Source organism: Bombus vosnesenskii, unplaced genomic scaffold (assembly GCF_011952255.1).
Source record: "Bombus vosnesenskii isolate JDL3184/JDL3185 unplaced genomic scaffold, Bvos_JDL3184-5_v1.1 scf7180000013264, whole genome shotgun sequence".
NCBI lineage: Eukaryota > Metazoa > Arthropoda > Insecta > Hymenoptera > Apidae > Bombus > Bombus vosnesenskii.
This window is the reverse complement of record NW_022882924.1, coordinates 54104-66432: the sequence shown is the minus strand read 5'-3', so window position 1 is coordinate 66432 and position 12329 is coordinate 54104. Positions and strand designations below refer to the sequence as shown.

At 35.9% G+C, this 12329-nt stretch overlaps 1 protein-coding gene across 8 annotated transcripts in view; it reads right to left on the bottom strand.

The window, feature by feature from the left end:
- Positions 1–8255: 8255 nt before the first annotated feature.
- The window catches only part of LOC117238907 (probable E3 ubiquitin-protein ligase bre1), a 31390-nt gene continuing 27316 nt past the window's right edge, over positions 8256–12329 (bottom strand). For 6 of the 8 annotated variants that reach the window (XM_033504109.1, XM_033504135.1, XM_033504123.1 and 3 more), the window contains 2 exons: positions 11408–11619; positions 8256–10089 (listed from right to left, as the gene is read on the bottom strand). In XM_033504109.1, the coding sequence (XP_033360000.1) occupies positions 9912–10089; positions 11408–11619 (390 nt within the window). In that variant the 3' untranslated portion in view covers positions 8256–9911. The remainder of the gene's footprint in view (positions 10090–11407; positions 11620–12329) is intronic. The other 2 variants (XM_033504117.1, XM_033504153.1) reach the window with 1 other exon arrangement.

Below are 12329 nucleotides of genomic sequence, written 5' to 3'. Positions count from 1 at the left end.
AGAGGGAGGGGGGGGGGAGAGACAGGCAGACAGACACAGGTAGACACAGATAGATAGGTAGAGAAGCAAGAGAAGTGAAAAAACTTGTTACAGCATATTTTATTATTGTTTAGTTATTAACAAGCTGTATATTATTAATTAATATTACGATTAAAGTATTTTGTAGATACCACGCGAGTCTATGTAGACGTTTTCCACCATCACCGAACAATGAATTTAATCTCATTGTCGAATAGATTAGATGTTTCTAAATATGTATTTGATCTTCTCTATCCTACAATTTGTTTTTCTTTCTTAGACTTTTCGGCTGATAATCTTATTCGATTGTAGTCATTCATAGTAATCGAAGTTAAGAAGTGGCATATAAAAGAGAACGAATTATTCCTATGTTTTCTTCTTTCCCTTTCTTGTCTTGTTGAAATAAAAATCTCACCTCATCTGGAGCACCGTTTGTAGATTATTACGGAGGTGCAAAAATCTTTGAGTGATAAATTCGATCGAGTGTCATTATTGTTAATACAATAGCAAGTATCGAGCTTTGTGTAAAACCTTCTTCTACATCTCTTTTGCGTACTGTGTACAATTTTCTATATACATGTGTATATGTTAAATCTTTATGACTTTATTTTACCTGTAATCAAAATTTCGAGATAAACCGTTTTACAATGTAATCTATCTTTGTTTTCTATGCAAACAGCCGACCAGTTAATACATGTACGTCGAGTCATTTCGAGTTCGAATATTTCCTAATGAATTTAGAAAAGATCGTTTGTGGATATTTAATTCGTAGCAAATTAATTTTAACCATAATTTACATTAAATGAGAATTTCTTTAATATTATTTCTTCGAAAAATACATGCAGTTAGCTTCGTAGTTGCTTCTCTCAACTCTCGTTGAATTTCGCAAATCTCATTCCTGATCATGTTTCAAGTTTCTAAGGATACTTGATCTTTGATTAGAACACGATCGATTAGTGGCCTTTACTTGTTTACAATGCGCGAAGAAGGCAAAGTGATGTCTCGGCTTCACTTTGTCGACCCTTCACGACGAAAGGGTTCTTCTTGCAGAGTGAATACGCGTCGACGACCCTCTAATTATTCCTCGAGATCGACAATTTGATCGTCACCGCGTTTTTTTTCACAAACGATTGTTACGCAATCGGGAAGAGCATTTTTATATTTTGATTGCACTTTTCGATACAAGCCTTGAAAACTGCCGTCCTCTGTGCATCGTTTTCGTCACATTGTAATCAACGATTACATTTCCATTTGTATTTTACAATTCTCTGAAATTGTTCGAAACGTGATACGTATTAGATTGGTGCAAAATCCGAATAAAAGTTTTTGTTTGTAAGGGGTGTAAAAGGCGCTTTAAGTTAGCAAATTTTGTCCCCTTCCTCTCTAGTTATTAGGAATTTAGAAAAATTGGAAAAGCGTGATTTCTTTTAATTTAGAAAAATCATTTTAGATTCTCATATTGTCAGTTTCGAAGGGGTGAATAACATCGTGTTGTTCCTCGGAGATCAAACGTTCTGTCATTTATTTGTCGTTTACTTGTTCGCTTATAATAATTTTTCATATCTCTGTTAAGTAATTCACGCAAGGCTAGCGTAAATATGAAAGAACGTCGAAATTCGATAGGTAATGCATACGTTCTGTGTTCTCTTTAATAAACTTACTGTACCTGGATACCTTTTTAAGTCCTTAATGTATGAATACATGTAAATCAGTACGTGAATAGTTTCATGCAAAACTTGGATAACCCGTTTCCAAGTACTTGCTCGATTAACATACTTTTGATTACGCTTTCGCTAAAGTCTAAAGTTATATTAACGGGCGGTCGACAACAGAGTGTTGTTCTCGTCACAAACTCGGCATAGTTACTTGTTTGTTCCTATTTGAATACGCGTTTACATTCGTGAACTAATCGTTTTCTTTTGCCTATTCGATCGTAGGTTTTTCATACTCAAAATATATGTAATGCATTCTTCGTTCTCTTTCGTCGCTCGCGGCTTAATCAAACAAATTTACAAAAGCTGAAGCAAGAACTGTTCTATCTGAGGTTCATTGTTCTTAAACGTAATTAGATATTTAGTAATCGAATAGTCTTAATTAATTCAAGAAAATACATAATTACAAGCGATTAATTCCACGTTCACAATCGTTGATACTGTATTACGATACAAACGATACAAAAGAGACATCTGTACCCTTTGGAAACAACCAGACACCGATAGAAATGAAGGTAATTATTTAGAAAGGTGCCGCCATCTTGTATTTAGATGATCTTTCGATACGTGTAAGGCCTTAGTTTCTGAGACGTTTGCGAAAAACTGTCGGTACCGTTGCAGCGAATTCTGCTTATAATCGTGCGTCGGTGAGCTTACAGCGGCCAAACAAAACAACGTTTAACCCAAACCTAATTCCCATCTTTTGTTCATAGTTTATATAGTCAGGTATTTAATACGATCGTAGGCAGAATTCACCGTAGTGGTATCGACAATTTTTTGCAGATATCTCGGAAACTAATCCCAACCTACAGACCAAACAGCGTTTATATGCAAAGGAAAAAGTTATTCAGAATGTTGATTTCCTCGCACATATTAAAAAATGATCGAAATCTAAGATGGCGGCAGCTTTCTAAATGATTACTGAAGTAAGTATCGATTTTCACTAATACACGTTATTAAACACGCAACGACAAACTTACGTTCATTACAGTGCACGAATCTGAAAATATGAATCTTTGCCTTGAAATTACCTGATTTCTTTAATCCTTCGGAGGTCGCGATTAACCTGATTTTTTTAAAATAAATATTTTCAAACAGACACGTCGTAGAGTTTGCAAACAAGGATCAACTAGTAATATGTAGAGACTGCATAGACCAAGTAAGTACTTTCTATGAATAGACAAAGAAGCATTCTTTAAATGCTTTTGACAAATGGCCTGAGAAAAATTGTCATGCCTTTAGTGTTGTAATAATATTATTTGTGGCGAATATTATCGTCACTTAAAAAATCTAGCAATCGAGGATTTTGATCGATCCATATCAAACATAATTATTGAGTTTTTATTTTTTTCCATATCGTATGCTTACTTTATCACTATGTCACGAGGAAATACGTCGAACCTACCGATGTGTAATACTCTCATGGCTTTTGACTTCTCTCAAAATTGAAAATTCAAAAATTCCCAATCTTCTTTTATATTCAATACGTTGTGTCGCGTATATAACGAGGAAAACAATAAAAGGGGAATAAAATTCGTTTCCGAGCACCACTATTTTTTAAACAGTTTCTGTATTTTCTAATCGTACTCGATGAATAGAGACGAATGTAGCGAATATAATGGTATCGAGTTTAGGAATAAGCCAGTTCAAAAGTTATCATCAATGGATGAATCGACTTGGCAAATATCATTTTACATAATGGTTAACAATAAAAACGATCGCTTTCCGTCGACGGGAAAAATATTTACGTATGCATATAGTCCGATCAATATATCGCAACCACATCACAAATATCATACAACAGTATCGCGACAAGGATAAACGCTTTAAAGCGTTTGTCTCTCATGCATAAGATAGAGTAAGCCACACGGTAGACTAATCGCAAGAGCACCAAACTGTTATGTCTCGGCTCTATTCGTCGACTACGTATTCGGAGAATACGAAGAAAAGATTAAAAAAAACAGTGCTCTCCTGATACGGAGTTTAATAGCTTGCACGCTATTTCATCTTTTTCAAGGTCATTCGATTCCGTCCACCCGTTTTTACCATTTTCCTCGTACTATGCAACGTCACCACATATAAAGCGATTAAGAAAAGTCTGGTGAAAGTCTCCACGAGGATGTTAAACATCGACAGGTTGACCAGGAATATTTATACTTTATTTAATAATAATAAATTACATTTAATCTAATAATGATAATACCAATAATAATAATGCTTTAATAATCATAACGATAATGATGATGATGATGATGATGATGATGATGATGATGATGGTGGTGATGATGATGATGATGATGATGATGATGATGATAATAATAATAATAATAATAATAATAATAATAATAATAATAATAATAATAATAATAATAATAATAATAATAATAATAATAATAATAATAATAGATTTTAAATTATTATATCTGAGATACGTCGTGACTTGCGCGAGATTAAAGGTAGTTAAATCTCTGAAATACGTTTAGATAAAGCATCGACAGTGCCCCGATTCAATGAACTTTTAAATACATACGTACTCAGCTATTTCCCATGTACGCTCACGAATTTACCTTTAGATACAGGTAAAATATTTGTATTGTAAATGCTATTTTCGATGTTTTCAGAGATTTTCTTTTTACAAAATTATCATTACGTACTTGTATATGTATGTACATATGATTGTAGCCACTTCTTTCGCACGATATATATAATTATAAACATTACACACACACATATATATATATATATATATATATATATAATGTTTATGACTTGCAAATGAATTAAAAGATAAGGAAATGAGAACCACTCGTTCCGATTTTGACGTAATATCAATTATCTAGTATAGTTTTTATTTGTGCATGCTTTTGATTCAAAATTCATTTCAATCTATCGAACACGAGTATAAATTATGACAAAAACGTTAGAGAATGGAAGAAAATCAAAAGAAATTATTGTTAATTTAAGTATCCTTAATTTTCACCTGATAGAATTGGTTCATAAGAGATGACAACATTTTTAAGGTTATCTCATTTTTGCTAATATACGGCCACGTTAATATCGAGCATGCGTTAATATGGGCACCCTGTAACTTTATTAACTTTTTTAGCCGGTTGGCGAGACACAAGCGAAAGATATCGAAACGATGTAAGAATCTTTCGCTTTATTACAGTTAGAGGCAGAAAGTTGTGAAAAAACTGTGATTTTCACCATTGTACATCGTTCGTACCTCGATCTCTATGAAATTTTCAGTACGCATAAGTGACACGAATCTACGAAACGTATACTTTTTACCTACGTAACTTCCGCTACAGGCTCAGATAAATAAAAAAATATCGTAAAAAGTTGCCGTTACGATGAGTATATTCTTCGCGATTCCGATCAATAGCAATTTTTTTTCAAAATTGCTTTTACCCGTCATCCGGTAAACCGATCCTTCTTGCTTGTGAAAAAACTCAAGTTGTCTGGTCCAATTTTGAAAAAGTTATTCCATTTTAAAGGATGCCCGAATATTAACGTGACACACAGGATATAAATCCGTATGAAATACTTGAGAATAAAATAACTTGATCTAACTCTCTTATGGGTCGATGTTTCAACGATTTAACGTCACATGTACCAATTAAAAGTTAAACGTTTTATGATGACATATACATACGTACATACATATGTATAGCCCGTATATTCTCGCGATTCAAGAAAAAAAGGTATCGTTCGTAGGATTCGTACTTGCTTCTCTGTTGCTCTTTCTTCGGCATATTATTATTGCATCCTAAATTTGACCTTAAATTTCTCAAACATTGCGACCATATATACATACGTATGTATATTCGCATGTGTGACAATTAACAATGCTCGGCTAACATTATTCGCGTTTCGTTTTTTCTTACCAAGTAAATTTACGATGTACGCTTTATCAATAATTTCGTATACAGAAGAACCGAATCTCGGGTTTAGCTGAAGCGAATGTGAATCGGTCGCCTGAATGTTCTTAGCGTTTACGATCGTGCTCCTATTTTACGCATCTTTGATGAACGGTACAGCTGAAAAACAAGAATATCTTTCTCAGGTACAACAAACTCACCGAAAGTTGTACGATATCCAATACCATCGGATGACGATTCTCCAAGTTTGTCGCGCTTCTTTCTACCAATTCCCTCGTCCATGTTCTATCCGCGTTTACGTCAATAGCACAAACCAGACAACGCTTCGAATCTTCAAACAATTAAATATTATAAAACAATGATTTTTTTCTACCGTAAGATTTCGGTGAATCGATCGTAGAGTAGCAAGAACTCAGTTTCAAACGACCACATTTATCGTCATCGTTCTATCACGATCTCCGCTGTAAACGTCAGAAAACGCTATCAATTCGTTAATGAAACAGTCGGTTGAGTCGATTTAAGGGATTGGAAGACGTCGAGAGAGAAAGAAATTTCCTCGACTACGGAGAGCAAAAAATCAGTGTTCCATCGTACGTGTAGCGATGACGTTAGCGACGAAGGACGTATGTAGCAAATATTCGCCTATTCGAGCCTTCGCAGCTGTCCCGTGTCCTTTATTTATAACACAGATAAGAGATCTGCCTATCGTTTAAAACGCTATTACATGTATGTATATATAATGGCGATACATTCGGCAAACACGTGCATGCATGGCCGCAAGTTTTAACCAGAGTAGAAAAGGAGGGATATATCGGCTACATAAACGATCCAATTTCATTCGTTTCGATTCAGGGCGATCAAACAGCGATGCAAACGAGCGATGAAACTTCGCGCTCATTGTGATTTTGTACTTATGACGCTGTGCGACTCGGCAATTTTATACATGGATACAAATGATTATAAATTACGTAAGATCAGGCTAGTGAAATATTAATAGAAAAGCGAAGGAATGAGAGTTTTTATAAAACGTGCGTTAACAAGTTTTTAAAAACCATTCTTTGTTATAATTTGATGCTATTTAACATTAAACCAATTATTCTCCATGCGTCGAATTATGCTTTCGCCACATTGGTGAATAATACTGTTCGAATTTTATTATCTACTACAAAAAAAATAAGAATAAATAATTATTATAAATCATGAAAAGTGCCAAATTCTTTGTACGATATAAGTACATGTGAGGTTTCCTCGTCACGTTTGCATAAGAGGGCATTTCTCACTGGGCAATGTAATAAACATTCTCATGTTAGCCGACATCGACAAACACCTCATCAATAGTGGACACAAGTTGTGCGAAGAAAAAATGGAAACACACACTACGGAACTATTCTAGAGAAAACAGTTTCGAAGTGAACGAGGAGAAAACTAAAATATTAGTATTTAGAAGAACAAATGGAAAAGTAGGAAGCAGAAAAACGAAATACGAAGGCCAAAACGTAGAAGAGGTAGACGTCTATACACCTATGTAAGAATATTATTTTCAAAGTCAGCCACGTTTCATACGGCAATAAAACATTGTACAACTCGGGCAATAGTCGCAGCAGGCACGATCTGGAAATCATTAGTAACGACAAAATATAATAGCTAGGACACGGTAGTAAAGCTATGTGAAATATGAAATGAATAAGAAAATGGAAAGTGTATAATCGAGTCTCCTGAAAATTGTGTCAAATGTATCTCATAGCACATCAGGATGCACCTATGTATGTTGAGGTTAGGAATTGGAAGAATGCTCTTGGAGCATCAAATGTTGAAATGAGGCGGGGGGGGGGGGGGAAACGTTAAATTACTGGACAAAATTAACGAACATGGATGACCATAGGATACCTAAAAGTAGATACTTGAAGAATTACCGAAAAAATGGGACAGAGAAACACCGAGACTCGAAAAGGAACTGGTTCGCTGAAATAAAGAAAGGCAAACTGGATAACCGTGGATATGGAATTAATAACTCAGCAACAGCAGCCGAATTAAGCCAAGTAATCAGTAACAAGTACTAGAGAAACTCTTCCGCAAAGACAATTTACCCACATATGTATGAAAAATACAACAAAAATAGCAAAAGCCAACTACCTAAATACCAAATTGCCACTAGTGATTACCACGAGATTAAATGACGCTAGCAAGAAGATAGGAACGGACAATAGTAAGGCCAGGAAATTGGATAACTTACAAAACAAATGCTATATGCAACAGACAGGAGCTAGAAAACAGAGAATGACATATTGACGGATTGCCCGTAATAGAATTAGTTCAGAACACGATTCGTGATCAACTATGATCGAGCATGCCATAATAATATATGTAATAATGACAACAATGATAATAATGATAATAATATAATAAATATCATTGTTTACAATCACTGATAGAACCCGTACTTACGATAAATCTGAAATACTCTGAAAATCATTGCGGCGAATTGTGTGTTTCTAGAAGCAAGTTTCTTAAAACTAAAAATAATCACGTTGGAAGAAGCCCTGCAAAAGACAATTTGTATTTTTATAAGAAATCGCGATCATGGGTTGAGAATCCAGCCGCCATTGAAATCACATTGAAAAAACATTGAAAACATAGGTGTATGTATGTACGAAGCTGTCGAACCGCACAGAATGCGATTGCAACTACGTGTAATGTATCGTTTGTCTGCATCGAACATAAGATAGGTGGATTAACTAAGGGAATTTGTTGCTCGTTGCTATTTTTTTTTCGCTATGTATGTATATGCACGTACATGTATCCCCGTTCATAAATATTAGAATACCTAATGACTTCGTTTAAAACACGATAATTCAATTAGTCAATTATGGTAGTCAAGGAAATGATTAATAGATCAGTATTGTGTATTCGTGAAAGATAAGGAATCAAACGTTACATAATAAGACATTGCGTGCTACAAAACATATGAGAAAGTTATAAAATTATTTGAAAATGTTCGACATTTCGATATTCGACGAATTACCATATCGCTTATCGACGCAGATAGTGGCACGAAAAAAAAAAGAAAATTAATTTTTGTTTTTATTCGTAATAAATTCTATCGCGTGAAACGGTATACATCTCTATCTGAATTTGTCACGCCAGAACTAAGTAAATTTAGACAAAGTAAAAAGAATAGCCCGAAGAGTAAAAATAAAGAGTAAAAAAAAGAGTAAAAATAGAGTCACGTTATAACAGCATCGAATAGAAATAACAAGGTCTTACGAAACTATCGTACAAAAATACGTAAATACATCGTATTACGAAAACGTAATACGTTACGTATGTGCGTAACGCGTATACAACATGGTACAAACTGATGAACGTAAGTTACAAACAATTTTTATTTTCCAAGTTGTGTGATAGGTCGCTAATGTCAAGAAGCGATATGTTGGTCTCGATGAATCACCGATTGAACAAATTTAAGACGATCAAGTAGATAATTCAGGGAAGTTTGTCAAAGTCTAAATCCGGTTTATGGAATTACCGATAACGCGTACAACTAAATAACAACAAATAACAATGATTAACGGAATAATAATATAAATATTGGAATCGATTAAAGTTTAGGTAACGATAGAAGAAATGCATGCGTGGCATGCATGGCATGCATGGATGGGGAAAAAATAGTTTTCTAATAATTCTTTGGATCTACCTTATTATCCGTAAATGTCTTAATATGTACATAGGTATATATAATTACGAACGGAGGTGTACGTATTTACATATTACTTTAGCTTTTTTGCTGATAACGGCAAAGCTGTAAAAACTTTGGAAAAAGATGCCCTTCTTCCCTGTGGAAAACACATTTATCAAACAGGGAAAAAGAGGATTCTTCGTTGCGATACGTACTACGGTATATCTTCGAATCTCCATTAAGGAAGAAGAAAACGATTGTATTTGCTTGCTATAACTTCTTTTCCCACGCGATAAGAGAGAACTACCCGTTTTTTCTAAACACATTCATTTCTCTTTCTTTTCGTAATACAATTTCTGGTTGCTCTTCCAAGTGGAAGAGGGAATCCGAGCATCGACATCGGAATCGCAATCGGAATTTCGGTTATCCGCCGAACGCGGCGCAATTCATATCGCATCTCGTCCAGATCGGTATGATTCTCGAGCTAGAGCTCGAACGTCGAATCGAGCAGATCTAATCTAACGTATTCGTGTTCTCCAGATGTTGTGCTATGTACCAGTTAAATAGTAATTCCTTAATTCCCGCTTAATTGCCAACGAGACTACGCAGTCTCGTGGCGAGGCATTATTTTCTTACCAACGAGACTAGACCGCGGTGCGTAAGCTTTGGCTTCATCGACGACTTGTTCTGCCCAGCGTTTACTTGTTGGTGACTTCTGCTCGTTGTTTGCTGCTCCCTCGCGTTCTGCTTTTTCTTCAGTGACTCCTGCTTGGCACCTCTGTGCATGTGAACGCAGCAGAAGCTGTTTATTAACGCGACAGGCCGGAAAATATAACGTTCGTCATAGCTTGCCCGGAAAACGCTACTATCGTTAAAGAAACAAACATCTATGGTCGTGATTATACAGAGAGCGACGAGCGATAAGCGGCAAAATCATACACAAGCGGCTACGTCCTACTCATTTCCGTAATCTTTACGATTATCCTGCCATAAAATCGGCCTACACTGCGGTTCAGCTGTTAAAGATTCGATATCAAGATAGTCGTTCGCATTCGTCGTTAGTTACTACGTGTTTGTTTGTCGCTCGGGTATCTACTACAATAACAATTAACATAATAAAGGAATGACGGTCGCCTGATTGGTCGCCTGATTGGTCGCCTTCTCTGTCGCTCATTCGTTATATCGCCTATTTCCTATACATGTGAAAGTTAATAACGATTTGGCAACGATTTCAGCGATACGAATTGGCAGTGATATCATATCATGGCAGAGTATCGTCAAGTATTCGGCGAAACATTTCCATTATATTTCAAAGATTATACCGACTATACCTGGATAAAAAATCCATTCACGGATACTCTCGCCGAAACTCTAACGACGAGGAAGAATCTTTAACAGAGCTGTGTTGCGAACGAGGCTCAAAAATCGAATTCACAACGTTTCGGCCAGCTGAATTTTGGCCAAAGGCAAGAAGGAGCGGTTCTCAGCAAGTTTTTACTTGCATTTTCTACCACTTACTCGCATGAAAGCGAATATTCTATCATGGTGCCGATAAAGAATCAATTCCGAACTAAAATAATCATCGAGCCGAATCTAAAGCTGCGAGCTTAAAACTATGTTGTGTCGAACCCTTGTCGATCCATTATATCGGTCGCTTCTTTCAAACTTGCACTTTGCGTCATTTACCACATTCATTAGCAGGTATTTAAACATTTTTTTTTTATTTTTTCCAATACTTTTTCTAATACCTTTTACGCGTCATAAATCAGTTAAATTCGTAGCATGTTCTAACATTGCTGAAGCGTAGCATACGCGTGCCGCGCACTATAACATTTATCTTAATTTTAATCGATGGTACGTAACTCTATTCGTATAGATACCTATACGAGTGGTACGCGAAAAATAAAGTCTGAGAATTTCTGCTATAGATTTATATAGGCCACATACAGCAGCTTATCGTTTACTCCTTATTGCTTACTGCTTACCGTTTATCGCTCTTTTGTATAATCGTGGCTTGAAAGGACGAAGGAAGGAATAAGGAAGGCGTAGAACAAGACGTAGAACAAGGCGTAGTAGAAGAAGGAGAGCGAGTTAGAATAAAGTGTAAGCGAAAAACTTACAGATATCGAGTGAGATCTTCGACGTCGACGAGCATCGAATCTTGTTCCATGTGTAAGTCGTCTCTTCTCAAAAGTCCTTCGACCAGAGCCTCGTTCAGAGCAGCGATTCTTGCGTGCAAATCGTTCGCGACTACTTGAAGTTGCGCGACATTTAGCTCCGTTAAAAGTACTCGAGACAATCTGCGCCTATCCTCACCCAGCTGAACGCCAACCTAGGGATAATAACGAACAGACCTTTTTATTCTTTTTAACGCAAAATATTATATTCCAGTTATTCGAACACGTTTTTCTTTCGATGTTTCATAGCAGTAAAAATAACGACACATAGATCTAATTGTTTTCCACACTTTGTTCTTCGTATGTTAGCATCTTTTTGGAAACACAAGTTGGAGAACACCTCTGTTTGTCCCATAGGAAGTTTTATAATATAGTTTTAGTTTTGGTTGCTATCACGGGATAATTAATGCATCGATTAATGCTTAATTTCATGATATTATTAGATTTCAGGATATAGATCGAAGAATCTGATAGTTTTAATATTAACGTACTCAACTCGTATTCAACTAGAATACGATACGGAGTTCCTTGGAGGGAGAAAAAAGTAGGAGAGATTAAGAGGCAGACTTTACTGGAGGGTGGTTAGGTCGGGGTGTCTCTGGTCTTTGTCTTGTTCAGAAGTTGTACCAGTTATGTCCAGCTCGAGACCATCCGTTCTTAAACAATGGTCGTAAAAGCGAGCCTGATTGAGTAGCGATTCGACATAGCACAACATACGGTTGCCAGATTGAAAGAAAGGCCAGAGTACAACGATACGAACGTTAATCTTTCTTCAGCTCTCTAACGATCATTTTCGATCCAGTAACCACAAATATCTCGGAAGCTAAAAACAGTCCGATATTTTCGTGAGAGGAAAGAGTCGTTG